The sequence below is a fragment of the Muscardinus avellanarius genome (genome assembly GCF_963383645.1).
Source record: "Muscardinus avellanarius genome assembly, chromosome: 10".
Taxonomy (NCBI): domain Eukaryota; kingdom Metazoa; phylum Chordata; class Mammalia; order Rodentia; family Gliridae; genus Muscardinus; species Muscardinus avellanarius.
In genome coordinates, this window is record NC_137796.1 from 96,240,647 (window position 1) to 96,260,752 (window position 20,106).

Here is a 20,106-nt window from a genome sequence, read left to right on the forward strand (position 1 = left end):
TAATGCACAATTGTGTGCAACTATCTTTTCAAGTTTCTGTTGTCAACTCTTTTTAGTATGTACCTAGAAGTGGAATTCTGTGTTTAAGGAACTGCAGTACTAGTTTTCCACATCAAATGCCCCATTTTACATTTTCTCTTGCAGTGTACAAGGATTCCAGGTTCTCTATATCCTCACCAGAATGTGCTAATATTTTGTGCTTTAATTTGCATTTCCTTAATGACTCATGATGTTGAACATCTTTCCACGTGCTTACTGACCATCTGAATATTTTCTCTGGAGAAATTTCTACTAAAATTCTTTGATCAATTTTGAATTATTTTTTAGATGAATTTTTTTGCAGTACTGGGGATTAAATCCAATGAGCTACACCCTCAGCCCTATTTTTTTATTCTTTATTTCAAACCAGGTATCACTAAGTTGTGGAGGACCTCACTAAGTAGCTGAGGCTGGCTGCAAACCTGCAATTCTCCTGTCTCAGCCTCCCAAGTACTGGGATTACAAGTATGCACCACCATCACTGGCTTTGTTAGATGAATTTTAGTTTTGTTTTACAAAAATTTTCAGTCATCAGTAGAGAAAACATTTAGTAGATTGTTCTTTAGTGTAATGCTTATCATGAAACAAATGGAAAAAAGAAGAATTTGCCTTTGCAAATTTATTCCTGCTATAACTTGATATTTGACAAAATTATTTTGTTCTAATAAAATGTTTATTTTCTATATACTTTACGAACTATAGCTACTCAACAAGTTATTTTATTTATATGGGTATGGTGGTGCATGCTTATAATCCAAGCATTAGGGAGGCTGCGACTGGAGGATCGTGCTTCGCAGACAGCCTCAGCTACTTAGTGAGGCCCTTCACGATTCAGTGAGATCCGTTTCAAAAATAAGAAATAAAAAATAGGTCTGGGGATGTCACTCAGAGGTAGAATGCCCCTGGGTTCCATCCCCAGTACTGCAAAGTAGGAGATGTGTTTAACTAGTTGACTTCTACAGAAGTAGTCATCAATTCAAAGTATAAATAATTAATTATCACATGGAGAATAGAATTTCGCTCCTAGAAGATGATCACTTCAAAAACAAAAGCATAATCTGTATCTTAGAAAAAAATCCGACAGTAGGAATTTGACATTGAAGAAATATGGGCCTATCTTAAGAGAGCTAGCCTAAGAATTAACAGAATAGAGAAGGGAAAAGAAGGTGAAACCAAAGAGATCAATAGTCACTTCAAGGAAGTAATAGCAGAAAATTTTCCAAACAGAGCAAGAGGTTGATACACAGGTCTAGGAAACTTATAGAACTCCTTTTAGACAAGATAAGAGAAGAGGTTCCCCATGCCACATAATTGTCAAAATGACCAATGTGGAAGCCAAGGAGAGAATCCTAAAGGCAACAAAAACAAAAGACCAAGTGACATTCAGAGGCAAACCAATTAGAATCACTCCAGACTTCCCAAACCGTCATGAAAGCCAGAGGGCTTGGAGTAACATATTCCAAACTCTGAAAGAAAACAACTTCCAGCCAAAAATTTCCTACCCAGCAAAACTATCTTTCAAATTACATGGGGGAAATAAAAAGCTTCCATGACAAAGAGAAATTAAAGGAATTTATGACTTCGAAACCAGCGCTAGAGGAAATACTCAAAGAGATTAACTACAAAGAAGAAGTAGGTAATATATGCAAGAACCAGAAAAACAAGACTTTCCATTCAGCAGACAACTAAGCAAAGAAGAATAAACAGTATTTGAAACAGAAATAAAATCGTAACATTTTAGGAATTAAAAGTTGTCTCTCAATAATCATACTGAATGTAAATGGCTTCAACTCCCCAATAAAAAGACATAAAGTGGCAAAATGGATTAAAAACTAGAATCCATCCATTTGCTGCTTACAAGAAACACACCTTACAAGTAAAGATAGTAATAAATTCAAGGTAAAGGGCTGGAGCAAGGTAATCCATGCTAATGGAACTCGAAGACAAGAAAGAGTAGCAAAACTATGATATCAGACAAGTTAGACTTCAAACCCAAACTTATTAGAAGAGACAAAGAAGGTCATATTTTACTGGTAAAAGGAATAATCCAGCAAGAGGAAATAACAATAATCAACATCTATGCCCCAAACATAGGTGTAGCTACTTTTATAAATCAAACTCTTTGTGACATGAAGTCACACATAAATCCCAATACAATAATACTGGGAGACTTCAACACATCTCTCACAACATTAGACCAAACTTCCAGACAAAAGGTCAGTAAAGATGCCTCAGAACTAAAGCATACCACTAATCTAATGAACATGTTGGACACATATAGAGTATTTAAACCAACTACAGCAGAGTTTTCATTTTTTTCAGCTGCTTACGGAACCTTCTTCAAAATTGATCACATCCTAGGACACAAAATGAGCACTAGCAAATTTAAAAATTGCTACATACTTCCCTGTGTCATTTCAAACCATAATGGAATGAAACTAGAAATCAACTATAAGAAGACCCAGAGAAACAACATAAACATGTGGAGACTGACAACATAAACATGTGGAAACTGAACACCACACTTCTGAATGAAGAATGGGTCATAGAAGATGTAAGAGGTGAAATCAAGAAATTTCTAGAAACAAATGAAAATAAAGATACTACATATCAAAACCTCTGGAACACTTTGAAGGCAGTATTAAGAGAAAAATTTATAGCACTTAGTGCTCACATAAGAAAAACAGAAAATCTTCAAATAAATAACCTAATGACGCACCTCAAAGCCCTTGAAAAGCAGGAACAATCTAACCCCAAAGCCAGTAGAAGACAGGAAATTATTAAAATTAGAGCAGAAATTAACAAAATAGAGAATAAAAAAAAACAATACAGAAAATCAACAAAACCAAAAGCTGGCTTCTCAAAAAATTAATAAGATAGATAAACCACTAGCCAATCTAACTAAAAAAAAAAAGAGAATCAACCCAAATCATGAAAATAAAAGATGAAAAAGGAGACATTACTATTGACAGTGTAGAAATCCAAAGGATTATCAAAAACTATTTTGAAAAACTATACTCCAACAAAATGGAAAATCTGGAGGAAATTGACAACTTTCCAGATAAATACAACCTTCCTAAACTGAGTCAAGAAGATATAGAACACTTAAGCCAGCCAATAACAATCAAAGATATTGAAACAGCAATAAAGAGCTTACCATCAAAAAAAAGCCCAGGGGTGTATTCATTCGAGTCACCCCTCCATGCCAGTCTGGTATGGAGCTGTACCTATCCTCTGTATTTCTACCTTTTAATAAACTTCTTTAAATCTTCAACAACAAAAAAGAAAAGAAGAGAAAAGCCCATGACCAGATGGTTTTCCAAGTGCCTTCTATAAAACCTTTATAGAAGAGCTAACCCCAATATTCCTCAAACTATTTCATGAAATAGAAAAAAGTGGGACTCTGCCAAATACATTTTATGAAGCCAACATCACACTAATACTCAAACCAAATAAAGACAGTTCAAGGAAAGAAAACTACAGGCCTATATCTCTGATGAACTTGGATGCAAAACTATTAAACAAATACTAGCAACATGCATTCAAAACCACATCAAGAAAATAATACACCATGACCAGTAGGGTTCATCCCAGGGATGCAAGGCTGGTTCAACTTATGAAAACCAATCCATGTAATTCATCATATAAACAGAATCAAAGATAAAAATCACATGATCACATGATCATTTCAATAAATGCTGAAAGAGCATTTGATAAATTCCAATATCCATTTATGATAAAAACACTGCAGAGAATAGAAACAGAAGGAACATATCTCAATATCATAAAGGCAATCTACAATAAGCCCACCTCCAACATCATTTTAAATAATGAAACACTTCAAGATTTCCCCCTAAAAACCGGAACGAGACAAGGATGTCCATTATCACCACTTCTCTTCAATATAGTACTAGAGACTCTAGCCAGAGCAATAAGGCAAGAAAAGGAGGACTTCCGGGAAGATGGCGACCGAGAAAAGCGGGGCTTAAGAGCCCCGCTAACAACTAATCTCCATTACCACAAAATCAGCGCCTTTCATAGCCAGAAAACACCATCACCAGAGAAACAAAAAAGTCACCAGGCTCCAGAGAGAAAGCGGACTGAGAACAGAGCTCAGAGCCACAGAGAAGATACACCGGCCTCACTCCCGAGGCCGCGGCAGCAGCGCCATACTGCCGGCGGCAGCAGCAACTTCACCGGACGGCTACAGCAAGCCGAGGTGAGCACCTTCGGAACAGCCAGGCGGGATTTCTCGCCTCAGGTAAAATCTAAAGCTCCCAGTGGCTGAGCTCAGCACACGCTGCAGGGATTCAGAGTGGAAATCAAAACCAAGAAGAAATACGCCAGCCTGACGGCCAAGGGCGTAGCAGCGGCGCCATATTGCCACCAGCGGCAGCAGCAGAGAATTCACCGAATCCAGTACAGCTACATCTGCGTACTCAAGAACAGTGAGTCAAATTGCGGGCCACAGAGGAGAAATCCCAGTACTGTACTCCCTGGGACTTGACCCAGTGGGGGAGGGGCGGTTGCAGAGATATCACACCATAGGAGAACTTGCAACCTGGCACCCCCCACAGTCTAAAGCAGCCTCTATTGACTCTCTGGGTCGGAGACTCTGTGATACAACCCAGTAAAGGAGTAGTGGGGTCCGAGATACTACTGACTCGAGATCCAGAACACCTTAAGTGAAGTCATAGTGACCCAAGGGAAGAACCCAGAGAAGGCACAAACATCCGAAATCATGGAAAAGAGGAATAATACTGGAGCAATGAATGCACACAACCCCACAACATCAGAACCCGATAAAACAGAAAATCAGAGATTTCTAGAAGATCAAATCAGGAAAATAACTGTAGAAATAATAGAGGTGCTTCGAAAAGAACTCAGAGAGAGCCAAAAAGAGATAAAGGATGCAATTAATGAAGTAAAGGCCTCAATTCAAAGCACAAACAACTGATTAGACCACATGGAGAACAGAATCTCGCTCTTAGAAGATGATCATTCCAAAAATGAACGCATAGTTTCTAATCTAGGAAAAAATATCCAACAACAGGAATCTGATATTGAAGAAATATGGGCCCATTTTAAGAGAGCTAACCTAAGAATAATTGGAATAGAGGAGGGAAAAGAAAGTGAAACCAAAGGGATCAACAATCTCTTCAAGGAAGTAATAGCAGAAAATTTTCCAAACATAGAGCAAGAGCTTGATACACAGGTCCAGGAAACTTATAGAACTCCCTTTAGACAGGATCTGAGAAGAGGATCCCCATGCCATATAATTGTCAAAATGACCAATGTGGAAGCCAAGCAGAGAATCTTAAAGGCAACAAAAACAAAGGGCCAAGTGACATTCAGAGGCAAACCAACTAGAATCACTCCAGACTTCCCAAACCAAGTCATGAGAGCCAGAAGGGCTTGGAGTAACATATTCCAAACTCTGAAAGAAAACAACTTCCAGCCAAAAATTTCCTACCCAGGAAAACTTTCTATCAAATTAGATGGAGAAATAAGAAGCTTCCATGACAAACAGATCTTCCCTGCTCATGGATAGGCAGAATAAATATCATTAAAATGGCTATCCTTCCAAAAGTTATCTATAGTTTTAACACAATGCCCATTAAACTACCAAGATTATTCTTCACAGACATAGAAAAATCAGTCCTTAAATTTATCTGGAATAACAAAAATCCCAGAATAGCCAAAGTAGTTCTCAGCAACATAAACCATGCAGAAGGAATCATAATACCTGATTTTAAACTATACTACAAAGCCATTGTAATAAAAACAGTATGGTACTGGCAAAAAAAAAAAAACAAACCAAAAAAACCAAACCAGATACATAGACCAATGGAGCAGAATAGAAGACCCAGAAACAAGTTCACACACTTTCAGCCAATTGATTTTTGACAAAGGTGCCAAAAACATACACTGGAAAAAAAATAGCCTCTTCAACAAATGGTGTTGCCAAAACTGGTTAACCATATGCAGAAAACTGGAAATTAATCCCACTTTCTCAGTCTGCACAAAAGTCAACTCAAGATGGATCAAAGATTTGGAAATCAAACCAGAGACATTGAAGCTCCTTGAAGAGGGCATAGGTCCAACACTGCAACACATAGGTACAAATAATCACTTTCTCAACAAGACCACAAAGGCACAACAAATTAAAAGGTCAATCAATACATGGGATTGCATGAAACTGAGGAGCTTCTGTTCTGCAAAGGAAAGTGTCAAGAACCTCAACTGAGAGTCAACAGAATGGGAGAAGATTTTTGCCACCTACACCACCGATTGAGGACTAATATCTAGAATATACAGAGAACTTAAGAAACTCAACACTAAAAAATCAAATCATCCAATCAAAAAATGGCAAGCGAACTTCATGAAAGAAGAAATTCAAATGGCAAATAAATGCATGAAAAGTGTTCAATATCATTGGCAATCAGAGAGATGCAAATAAAAACTACCCTGAGATTTCACCTAACTCAAACTAGAATGGCAATCATTCAAAACACAAACAACGAGCAGGGCTTGGTGGCACACGCCTGTAATCTCCGTGCTTGGGAGGCAGAGACAGGAGGATCGAAGCCAGCTGCACTGGTTTAAGAGACCCTGTTTCCAAATAAAAATATAAAATAGGTCTGGGAGTGTAGCCCAGAGGTAGAAGGGCTTCTAGGAACCCCAGTACCAAAAAAAACCCAAAACAAACAAACAAACAAAAAAAAACACACACACACAATGTACTTAAACATATTGAAGTCAATTACTAAGCCAAGCAAGGGAAGGAGGGACAGGGAGGGAATGGGGTGGCAATTGGGTAGCGGCTAAATGGGTGATGTGTGCATGCATGTCCACACAAGTTTTTTACCCCAATATGATGTATGAATATAATGTACCAATAAAAATTAAAAAAAGAAAGAACTTCCAAGTTAAGCATTTCTTTTTGAGTTAGTTTTAGTAATTTGTCTTTTTTCCCCCTGATCAGTCTTTTGTTTTTTGAATGTATTAATTTTTTCAAAGAGTCAGAAACAACATTGTTTAAAAACATTATGCTAAATGAGATTAGTCAGTCACAAAAAGTAAGAAATTGGATACTCTCTAATATGCAGAAGCTAGGGAGAATAAGGGTCATAGTAGGAACTCTAGATGAGCAAGGAAGGAAGCCAGCTGGGAGTGCTAAGAAGGGGGAAGAGGGAAATTTCCTAACATATATTTGATGTGCATTCATAAACATATCAGTCAGTTACTAAGCAAAATATGAAAAGGAGGGAGGAGGGAGAGAATGGGGGGAATTGGAGAAGCGCTAGATGAATAATGTGTGCATGTATGCCTCTATCATCTTGTACTATAAGATGTACTGACTATAGTGTACCAATAAAAATATTAAATTTATGGTCATAGTGGCATGCCTGTAATCCCAGTACTTGGTAGTCTAAGACCTGAGGATCCTATGTTTGAGGCCAGCATCAGCAACTTAATGATATTCTCATTAACTTAGTGAGACTCTTTTTCAAAATAAAAAATAAAATAAAATAGGGCTGGGGATGTAGTTCAGAGGTAGAATGTCCCTGGGTTCAGACCACAGTACAAAAATAAATAAATAAGTAAGTAAATAAATAAATAAGGCTGGAGGTATATCTCAGAAGTAAGATAGATGTTCCTGGGTTAAATTCCCACTATGAAAAAAGAAAATCAAAACAAAAACCAAAACAACTGCAAAAATACCTTAAGTTCATTTTTGTTAGCCACATTTTGTGGATAAGAATACAGGTATGTGAAGCTGTGTGCTATTTTTAAGTCCCTTCCACTTTGTTTTTTTTTTTTTTTTTTTTGTAAATACACACATGTAAAGCATTCACAATTGTGCTGGCACAAAGTAAATTTGAAATTAATCTTAGCTATCAAAGTCTTGGGAATGACCAAGAAATTCTTGTCATTTCATTCTTTTTCTACCATAATGAACTATTCTATGATCTAAATGGGTTATGGCCATTTTACTCTGGCTATGTTTTTTCTCCTTTTTTCAATGATTAGCTTAAAAATATCCCTATGTATGAAAGCCACCTTACACCTATAGGATATCTAGGTAGTAATAATTTCAGGTAAGAACACAAAATTGCACACTCTCAGAAAGTCAATGATGACACTCTTAGTTTTCATTTCTCTTAGCTAGGTTGGTAATCCCACATAGAATTATGGTTGTTTGTGGTCACACTACCTTACCTATTCCATCTGTATCATATCTGCTTTCATAGTTGTCATTCATGCTACTTTTTATTTCCATAGATACTACTCTCCATGCAGAAAATTTATATACTGGAAACATCCTGCCATTAGTATTCTTATTAATAATTAGTATTCTTATTAATATCAGAAAGCTATAGCTGCTAGATTACAAATCTCTCCCCTCAAAAGCAAACAGCAAGAAAAAATATCAAATAAGCCTTGAAGATTCTATCTATGAGGTGATACTCTGTTTAGTGAGAGAAATCTTAAACTATGATCTTCCTAACACCACCTAGCAAATAGCAGCTATGACTGGAGATTCATTTGTTAGAAAAATACTACTCATTAAGCTTGCCAAGCCTAAAAAATTAAAATAGATTTCTGGTCACTCAAAAACCATCCATCTAGAACTGTCTGGATCCATACCTTTGTGTGTACTTTTTGGGTAGGATAAATGACAATTCACCTCCAATATTATTCTCCAACATGGCACCTGGAACGTGAGACTGAATCATTGCCAAGACTTTTTCAACATCACAATTTGAGCTCCTCTCCATGACTATGTGATATCCGGCACCTGAGATAAACCATTTACATGATCAAATGGAGAGGTTCTGTAATTTTTAACACACTTGAATGACCAAATTTCTTTCAGGATCAGGTTATATAAGTCTACAAGAAAGAAGATATGGTATGTCACAAGACATTTGGTAATGACTATAAAGATGCCCACATATAAAGCCTCCAAATGCTGTTCTAAGAAATAAGATATTGAATAAATAATAGCTTCCTCTATAATTTCAATGATTTTTTTTAGTGAACCATAATGATTTAGTATTTTTAAACAGATACAAGTGATATATGAAGAAAGGCCTGTTATCTGGCTACTTTATTGTGTGTGTGTGTGTGTGTGTGTGTGTGTGTGTGTGTGTGTGAGAGAGAGAGAGAGAGAGAGAGAGAAAGAAGAGAAGGGAAGAGAGATTGAGTGAGCCTAGGGGTATTCTCCCTCTGAGCTACACCCTTAGCTCTTTTTAAAATTTATTTATTTATTTTTGGTACTGGGGATGGGACCTAGGGGCAGTGTACCTCTGAGCTACAGTCCCAGCCCTATTTTTTATTTTATTTTTTGTCTTTTTATTTTTGAAACAGGGTCTCAGTGAGTTGCAGAGGCGGTCACTAAGTAGCTGAGGCTGTCTATGAACTGCAATCCTCTGGTGTCAGCCTCCCGAATGCTGGAATTACAAGCGTGCACACCATACTTAGCTCTTTTAATGCTTTTGTTTTGAACAGGGTCTCACTACATTCTGAGATTCTCACTACATTGCTGAGGCTGACCTTGAACTGGAAATTCTCTAGTGTCAGCCTCCTAAAAACTGGGATTACAAGCATACTCCACTATGCTTGGCTGGCTCCTTATTTTTTAATTGCATTTATTATTGGTTTATCCACTATGTATAAGGCACTAATCTAGCCCCTGGGGATAGAGTAGTGAACACATCAGATAAAAATCTGTGCCCTCATCAGAGCTCACTTTCTAATTAAAGCAGGATAGGTAATAATCAAAAGGAATAAGTTAAAACATATAGTATGCCAGAAAAAATAAAGCAGAAGACTTGTTGAGTTTTAGACAGAGATCCATGGCATGTTTGACAAGAATAATTTTTTTTTGTGGTACTGAGGATTGAACCAAGGACACTCTACCTCTGAGCTATACCCCTATCCCTTTTTTATTTTTATTTATTTTTTTAAATTTGAAACTGTGTCTCACTGAGTTCCCATACTCTGGCCTTGAACTTGTGATCCTCTTTGTCTTAGGCTTTTCAAATACTGGGATTGCAGGCATGCACCACTGTGCCCAACTGAGAAGATGATATTTTGTTTTGTTTTGTTTTTGGTGGTACTGGGGTTCCTGGAAACCCTTCTACCTCCGGGATACACTCTCAGGCCTATTTTATACTTAAAAAAAAAAATTGGAATCAGGGTCTCTTAAACCAGTGTGGCTGGCTTTGAACCTGCGTGATCCTCCTGTCTCCGCCTCCCAAGCGCAGGGATTACAAACGTGCGCCACTATGCCTGGAGGAGAAGATGATTTTTGATTAAAGATCTTAAAGAAGTCAGAGAACTATTATACTTAGTACTTTGCATATGGAGTAATTTTTCCCCTCTAGAGTTGAAGGACCATCATTGCTTTTAAATATATGCATCTGCATTGTGAATATAACTGTGTTTGGATTTATGTTTTTTATTAAGATTTTTTAAAAAGCAGTTAATAGGTTTTAAGCGTGGATCTCTCAGCTGATAATCTGTTTTATCTACTTAGTATATAGTATGGCAGATACTAGCATTTAATTTTATAAAGGAGGCATATGACATCAGAAAATGAAGTGATATATTATTTATTAGCTATGGAAACCCAAACTACTGTGGTTTACTTAAAAATTGATCTACTAATTATTTTTAACTTTTCTGAAATCACAACATAATATGCTTCTCAACTGCCTTTCCCCTCCAAAGCTCCAATCAACAGGAAATGCCTCCTCTTCCAGGGAGGTGAGGTAGCTAGGGAGACCTGAATGTTGCTACCAACATATAATTTTCTATTCCATCGAAGAGGCAAATCTAAATCCTAGGCTTTTAATTAAAACGTAAGAAATCCAGTTTAAGTAGATTTCAAATTTAGCATTTATCAGAAGGAATCTAAATATCCCAAAGTATGTTACCACTTTAAATATGTAGTTACATACTATATAACATTTTACTAATAATTAGAAAGATTAGTAAGAGCTACTTGAAATTACTATAAATGATTCTTTTGTGTGTATGTGTGGTACTGGGGATTATTTTTTTTACTTTGAAACAGAGTCTTACTAAGTTGTAGAGGGCCTTGCTAAGTTGCTGAGGCTGGGCACAAACCTGCAATCCTCCTGTCTTAGCTTTTCAAGTACTGAAATTAAAGGTGTGTACTCCCATATCTGGCTAAAAATGATCTATTTTTAAATAGCATAACTATTTGTTTTTGTGGGTCTGGGGATGGAACCCAGGGGTATTTGACCTCCGGGATACACCCTGTGCCCTATTTTTTATTCTTTATTTTAAGACAGGGTCTCACTAAGTTGCAGAGGGCCTCACTAAGTAGCTGAGGCTGTCTGCGAAACATGATCCTCCAGTCTCAGCCTCCCAAATGCTGGGATTACAAGCATTCACCACCACGCCTGGCTGCATAGCTATTAAATAATGTGGCTCACAACCCATTCATATACCAATTCAGATGGTATAATTCCAGTTTTGGACATAGAACCTCTAAAAGACAGTTGTGTAAACCTGTAAGGTGATGATAAATTTTGAACAAATGGGTATCTAAATTGGCTTTAGAAAGGTTTCTTGGTATATCTGGGCCCCAGTTTTGCATGCTAAAAAAGTGGGATTGCTGTTTTGAATTTTATATAGGATATTAAAAGTAGATCCATGGTAAGCAGTATAAAAGAGATAACTGTGAGTTGGATGACCCTTGAATAATGAGCAAATAAATGACTGAAACAATTTATCCTTATCTCTACTTATATTTATACTCACTACTTTTGGAATCTTATTACTCTAACTGTAGCCCTCAATAATTTACTGCTTAAATTTCAATTTTATCTTCTATCAAAGTTGTATACTTATCAAAGTCAAGGATGACTTTATCCCAGGTACATTCTTACTGTCAATTACCACAATCAACAGTTTATTTCCTCATATTGGGGATTTGATACTAGTTTGCAATTGAGAAACTATAAACATAAATATCTAGTTTTCCTACTTCCTCTCCTCAATCAATCAAATAAACAAATAAATCTATTTGAAGGTACTCCTTTCTTCCAGAGACAAAGAAAACCATCAGTAATAGGTACAAGATGGAACTAAACATATCCTTGTAGGTTGATACAAATATATACTGAGTCTCAAGGTATGTGTTAAAGAGCTAGTGATAAGTATATATAAATAATACTCAGTTTGCAAAGGACATTAAAAAACAATTATAGGCCAGGTGTGGTGCTACATCCTTGTAATTCTTGTACTTGGGACACTGAGACAGGAGGACTGTAGGTTCACAGCGAGCCTCAGCAACTTAGTGAGCCCCTATTTCAAAACAAACAAACAAACAAACAAACAAACAAACAAACAAACAGGCAGCCCCGGAGGTGTAGCTCAGAGTTAGAACACCCCTAGATTCAATCCCTAGTACCAAAAATAAAAACAAAAACAATAAACAATAAAAAAAAACAAAAAATAGTTGAGTCCTAATCTATAGGACAGAAAGAGGTCATTGAAGTTTTGGGTATACAGACAAAACATAATAAAATATATAAAAGATTATCAAGCCATCAATATTCTAAGAGTGATCAAATAAAGAGAGACCATATATCTGCTTCAGGAAGACTGAAGAGCCATGGCACTGCAAGGTGCCCATGACCATGATGGCAATGTGGTCACCCAGGATGTCAGCTTCATCCATGTACTGGGTGGTCAGTAAGATGGTACGACTGTGTTTATACTGCTGAAGGAGATCCCAGGTGGTCCTCCTTGAGACTGGGTCCATGCCAGATGATGGTTCATCAAGTATTACTACCTAAAAGCCAGAAGAACAATTCCGTAACCATTGGTAATTGGTGCTATGTTACTTAGGAAATTATTTAAGGAAGCATATTTAAGCTAAAATACAAAATCTAGAATAAAATACAGGTAAAACCAGCAAAGTAAAAATAATTCGAAACATGTTATAACAGGCCAAAGATATGAATCCCTTCCAATTATCACTTCCTTTTAGATTCATATAAACTCTTAGGTTTTACTCAGCTGAATTTTCTATTCCAGCTGGCAGGATACCATATTTAGACCCCTTCACTTTCCATCCTGTGCACTCATGGCCCCTCCCTTTCCTCTTCCTTGATACCTTGGAGCCCCCTAAAAGTGCTGTAACAATGGAGAGTTTGCGTTTTACTCCTTCACTCAGTGACTTTATAAATGCATGTCGATTTTCTACCATGTCAAAAATAGACAGCATATGGTCAGTTTCCGAAGGATGTGTCTTTTGAGGTATTCCTTTTATCTAGAAAAAAGAGCCAGAATTTACATGGTATATTCAATTTTATCTTCAGCAAATTCTCAGATCATTAACTTTACTTAGGAACCTATATAGATATAGAAGTTTCTTGCAACTAGGAACATTTTACACCAGTTTATTTTTCATTAATTCTTCATTCATTCATTTTTATATTTATTTATTTATTTATTTATTTATTTATTTGTTATGTGGAGCATACTGAAAATGGCATATATTCAGACTGTGCTTGGTACCCTCTTCCCAACCCACTTCTACTTCCTCCCTTCCCAACAATTCATTCATTTTTTAAAATGCAGAGTTGCTATGCTGCCAGAGCTAATCCTGAAATCATAATTTTCCTGACATAGCCTCCTGTGTAGCTGGGATTATATGAATGTATCACCATATCTGGCTCCAGTTTTTTCTTACATCAATAGAAAATAGTGTCTTCTTTCCCTTTGCCTATGTTTATGTCTAAAATAAAGTTTGGAAAACAAGACATTTCAGGGGATGTAGCTCAGTTATAGAACATGTGCTTAGTATGTGTGAGACCCTTGGTTCAATTCCCTGCCCCCCAATTATGAACGTATAAAGATATCTGAAGTTAAAGCTCATCAACAAAAGTAGGAAAGGAAACATCTTTGGATTCCAAATATAATGGAATAAACACACACATATATCTTAATCTCCAACTGAACTCAATGATTAAGCCTGGATAATAATGAAAAGTAAATTTTATCAGTTGGATCATAAAGAACACTGAATCAGTGGTGAGTTTGCCACTTTCCCCCTTGTGTATAACTTAGCTTGAACTCTAAGGAATCCAAAGCTTGTTAAGTGAGCACTGAAGTTCAAATAGAATGAAATGGAAGAGAAACCCTCTACTCTGGCTTGAGAAATAGAAAATACAACCTCATAAGAGGAGAAAGAGTAAAGAGGCAGTCTTTATTCTCTGTCCATTTATACCATGGCACATGGGAGACTTATGGCATGGATAGGAGCAAGAGCAGATAAGAAGGGAGACCTTGAAGGGCCAAACTCTTAAATGAGAAACTTCCTGTCAGTTCAGTGGAGCTGTATCTCCAAGAGGGCAAGGCCAAACTCCATTGCTTTTTACTACATCCTATATTTTTTGCAAATGGAATGAGGCAAATAATAAAAGTGGATTTCTGGCTTTTAATTACATTATAATTATAGCCCACAGATAGAATATAAATAAGATTGTGGACTCTCATGATATACTGTTCAAAATATCTAGGATAAAAACAACAATTACTTGGATATAATTATAAAAATCACAACTCACATAGGAAAAACAATCAACAGACAAAATGAAAAGATGGCACAAACACTGGAATTATCTGTCAAAGACTTGAGTATAGAATTACTACAAAAACACTCAAATAAGCATCTGTAAACAAATATTAACATATAAATATTATCAAAATATCATATGTATAATGAAGAAACAATATTTGAAATTGAAAACAAAAAACTCAAAGTAAAAATTCAATAACCAAAATAAAGAGGCCATTTAATATATTCCATAATAAAATAGAAATGATACAGAAAAGGATAAGTAAACTTGAAGATACATCAACAGAAACTAACCTGAAAAACAGAGAAAAATTATTTTAAAAAATAGATGAAGCTCAGGGGGCTTTGAGGACAACACAATCTAACATAACATTCTTGTTATTAAAGTTCTGGGACACAGAAGAATGAGTGAGTGAGTGCAAGGCTGCCTTAGCACTCTCACTTCTCAAATTCAAAGATCTGACCATGTAGCTTAGAGGAAGGAAGATTTTGTTGAGGATTTCAGGGTTTCATCCTTGTGAGGCCAGGGACCATGGATCTCAGGGCATGGTGGTACGAAGTGGAGAGATGGAGAAAATGAGGGTTCACGTTCACATCATGGAGGCCATAAATAAGAGAGCAAGTGAGGGGAGAGAAACCACAGTCCCAGAGACCCACCTTCACCAGCCACAGCCGACTACCCAGGCACCTCTCCAGATAGGCCCATGGCAATGGATTTATGAAATTTTAACAAAGCCCCTCTTTCACCATTCCAACTTTATTTCTGTGAGAGATAGAAGAACATTCTATTTCCAAACCATTACAATTGCTGAAATAATGTTCGAAGAAATAATGACTGAAAACTCGGATGTTATAAACATAAGCCTGAAGACCCGAAAACCTAAATAAAACCCTTCCAAGAAGAACCCAAATAAATTCACACTCAGAAAAATCATAAAGTGCTGAAAAATAGACAAAAAATTGGGTATTATTAAGATACAAATGAGAAATTACCTACTGGAAAACAGTGCTTTGGAAGCCGTAATACCCATAAAGCAGTGAAATAATAATTTTCAAGCACAGAGGAAGACAACAGTCAACCTACATTTTTTATGCTGTTTTAACTAGATATAAAATGCCCCATAAAATTTATTAATATTCAGGGTTGATATAGTTGAATCATGAGAGTTGTAATAATAGCAATGGTTAAATCCATTGCAATGTATCTATTTGGGTAGTGGCCTAGGTTTGTAAAGTATGACTAAAGAAGTGTGTCCCTGGGGAGTTGGACTTGGGGGCTACACATGGTGTCTCTTCCCCACATTCCCTTTCTTTTGTTTCCAGCCTCCATTATGTGAGGAGCACAGCCCCTGTGCTCTCCCTCTCACTGCCTACAGCTACCATGTCCAGAGATCCCTAGTTGCCAGTCTCACAGAGTCTAAACCTTACACTATAAAAAAAAAATTTCTTCTAGGTTATGTCAGGTGTTTAGGCTATAAGAATGCTGATGTATACATATGTCAAACAAAAACATCCTTGAGGGCAAATTAAAACTTCCTCCAGGGTAACAAAACCTGAAAGAATTCATAAGGAAAGTAGTGATCTTAAAAAAATTGCTGGACTTCCGGGAAGATGGCAACAGAGAAGCGGCGCTTACGAGCCCGCTAACAATTGATCTCCACTTCCTCAAAATCAGCACCTTTCATAGCCAGAAAACACCATCAGCAGAGAAACAAAAACTGTAAATACAAGGAACAAAGAAAAAGAGGGCTGGAAAAACGAGACACCAGAAAGAAACCAGCCCGCAGTGCTGCGGCCAGAGCCGCGGCATGGAGACGCGCGGGCGCCATCTTTCCTCACAGCACCAGGCTCCAGAAAGGAGGGAGACTCAAAACAGAGCTCAGAATCAGAGAGCAGATATTCCGGCCTCATGCCTGAGGACGCGGCAGCAGCATCTTACTGCCGGTGGCAGAGTCGAGTTCACCGGACGGCTCCAGAGCAGTGCACTCAATAGCCCACCAGGGTCTAGAGAGGAGGGGCAGACAGTGAGCCAAGGTGAGTGGCTAAGGAAGAGCTGGGCAGAATTTGGCAGTTCTTTCGGCGCAGGGAGCATCTAAAGCTCCCAGGGGCCGGGATCAGCACACCCTGCAGGGACTCAGAGCAGAGCTCAAAACCAGAGAAGAAATACACAAGCCTCATGGCTGAGGGCGTGGCAGCAGTACTATATTGCCAGAGGTGGCAGCAGCGAATTCACCGAGTCCACAACAGCTCCATCAGTGTATTCAACAACCGTGAGTTAAATTGCGGCCCCTAGAGGAGAAATCCCAGTACTGCACTCCCAGGGATTTGTGCTGATAGTCTCACTGGGTCGGAGATTTTTGCAGTCCAACCAAGTGGGAGAGTGGCGGTGACAGAGATATCACACAATAATCACAACACCCCATGGGAGAACGCCCAAACTGGCATCCCCCATGGTCTAAAGCAGCCTCGATTGACTCTCTGGGTTTGAGACTTTTCGATACAACCCAGCAAAGGAGTAGTGGTGACTGAGATACCACAGACTCGAGATCCAGAGCACCTTAAGTGAAGTCGTAGTGACCCAAGGGAACAACCCAGAGAAGGCACAAACTTCCAAAATCATGGGAAGTGTAGCCCAGAGGTAGAAGGGTTCCATCCCCAGTACCACCAAAAAATAAATAAATAAATAAATAAATAAATAAATAAAACCCACAATTAAAAAATGTGTAACACTGCTGGGATTGAAAATTAGTACAGCTACTATGGATATCAGTATAGAGGCTCCTTAAAAGACTGGGAATGGAACCACCTTATGACTCAGCCATACTATTCTTTGGGATCTTTTTAAAAGCACTGAAATCATATTACTGTAAAGACACATGCATTCCCATGTTTACAGCAGCTGAATTCATGGTAGCCAAACTATGAAACCAGCCTAGGTATCCATCAGCAGACAAATGAATTATGAAATGATGGTATATACATATAATAAAATTCTACTCAGTCATAAAAATTATATCATTACAGGAAAATGGATGGAAGTGGAGAGTATTATGCTTAGTGAATTTTACTTAGGCATAAAGAAGAACAAAATTATCTCATTTGGAGGAAAATGGATGAATCTAGAGACTATTATGATGTGAGATTAGCTAGTTACAGAAAGGAAAAGGCCATAATGTTTCCATTTATATGTGGAAGCTAGAGAGAAACTGGGGAATAAAAAAACTTGAGATGAATGAGGGGAGACACTAGAGAAATGTGGGGAAAGCCAGAGAAAGAGAGAGGAAGAGGGAAGAGAAATGGGAGAACTGATGATTCTAACTACTCAAGTAATCCTTTGTTCATACATGAGGTTACTTGAATTTATGTAAAGACAATCTGTGGGGAGGAATAAAAGTGGGGTTAAGAACCAAAGGGTAACAATGAATACTGAATGCATATATGTATTTCTCACTTTGAACCTATAATGTATAACTACAATTTACCAAGAAAAAATTAAAAAGGGATGCTTTGTAACCCAGAGGTAGAATTCCTCTGGGGGTTCTATCCCCAGTTCTACATACAAAAATTTTTCACACAAACAACTCATATATGAGTATATTATCATGAAATGTCAGAAAAGTGGTTGCAAAGAAAATGTTCTCAAATATTCAGGTGGACATATTTATTCAATGGATGAAGAACCAGAATGACATAGGCCTTCTTCTGGAGAAATACTGAAAGTTCAAAAATAACAAATCATAAATTTGAAATTGTAATGGTTAATTGTTTCCTACAAAATCTTTACTAAAATTATAAATCAGATATCATAGTAGAATAAATCTATTTTCAAAATTAAAAAAATGAAGAGCTTGAATAAACATTGTATAATAGAGGCTAGATGAATGGCAAATAAGTACATTCACTTTTGACCTGGTAAATCATATTAAACTTATAATTAGATACCACCTCATATCTATTGTTTTAAATTACTGACAATACTAAATTCTGTCAAGAATGTAGAAAAACTGGAATTCCCATACACTTCTGGGGGTTGGGTATGAAAACTGTACAGCCATTCTGGAAAAGCGTTTGGAAGTTTCTTACAAAGTTAAAAAATACTTTTTGTATGTATCCATAAGCATTGTTGCAGCCATAATCTAAAGATTAATTATATAACTTAGAGGAAATATGATTTTCTTATGGTTTTGGGTTAACTCCACGTGAGGCCGAGGACTGCAGACCTCAGGGCATGGCAGTGGGAACTAGAGCCAGTGAGAGCCCATGGGCTGTGCTCTTCACATCACAGAGGCCAGAAGCAAGGGAGCAAGAAGGGGGAGGAGCTATATCGTCTCTAAGGCTGTACCTGGGGCCACCTCCTCCAGCCATGCCCCACCAGCCTGCCTTGTAGGTACCACCCTAGTAAATCCACTACAGTGGACTTATCCACTTCTGGGATTACAACCTTCATCAATCAATTATATCAGCCTTGAATATTAATAAATGAACTCTTCAGGGACATTTTATACCTAACTATAACATTGTATTATTGAGTAAACCTACCATGAGAGAAAAAAATAAAACACTTGTACTTCTCATAAAAAACTATATGTGAAATTCAGAGCAGTTTTGTTCATAATCACCCCAAACTAGAAACAACCCAAATGTCTTTAAATTGATGCATTTTTGTAGACCCAAATGTAAAATACTAACCCATAAATATGTTAAAATATATTTGACATATACACTCCCAGGATTATTGAAGCATTATTTTAAACCACCAAGAAATGATAACAATGTGTCCATCAGCTAATGAAGGAATAAAAAGTGGCACACATACACAATGGAATACTATTCAACCATCAAAAAATAGAATCATTTCATGTGCAACAACATGGATGGAACTAGATATCATTATGTAAAGTAAGCTACACATAGAAAGACAAATACTATGTGATATTCTGTGTGGAATCAAAAGAGTTTATTCACAGAAGTCAAGAGTAAAAAGTACTAGGTATATTGGAGCAAACTTGTAATCCCAGCATTTGGGAGACTAAGACAGGAGGATCACAGGTTTGAGGACAGCCTCAGCAACTGAGCTAGACCCTGTTTTAAAAAAAAGGATGGCTCAGGCCGGGCGTGGTGGCACATGCTTGTAATCCCCGCGCTTGGGAGGCAGAGACAGAAGGATCGCGCAGGTTCGAAGCCAGCCTCTCTGGCTTAAAAGACCCTGTTTCCAAATAAGAATATAACATAGGCCTGGGAGTGTAGCCCGGAGGTAGAAGGGTTTCTAAGAACTCCAGTACCACCAAAAAAAATTATTGGTGCACTGTAGTTGTGCATCTTAATGGAGTATGAGATGGTACAGGCATACATGCATGCATAACTCAATTATCCTTTATTTCTTTCAGACTCTCAAAATTCTTTTTGGAAACCCAGTATCATTTCTACTGTTAAAATTCTGA

At 37.3% G+C, this 20,106-nt stretch overlaps 1 protein-coding gene across 1 annotated transcript in view; it reads right to left on the reverse strand.

Annotated features, from left to right (window-relative positions):
• LOC308268826 (phospholipid-transporting ATPase ABCA3-like) overlaps positions 1 to 20,106 on the reverse strand; it is a gene marked incomplete at both ends in the record, with an annotated part of 196,849 nt that overhangs the window by 101,692 nt on the left and 75,051 nt on the right. The window contains 3 exons of the mRNA XM_080703930.1: positions 8,692 to 8,842; positions 12,664 to 12,874; positions 13,199 to 13,354. Coding sequence (XP_080560056.1) covers positions 8,692 to 8,842; positions 12,664 to 12,874; positions 13,199 to 13,354 — 518 coding nt within the window. The remainder of the gene's footprint in view (positions 1 to 8,691; positions 8,843 to 12,663; positions 12,875 to 13,198; positions 13,355 to 20,106) is intronic.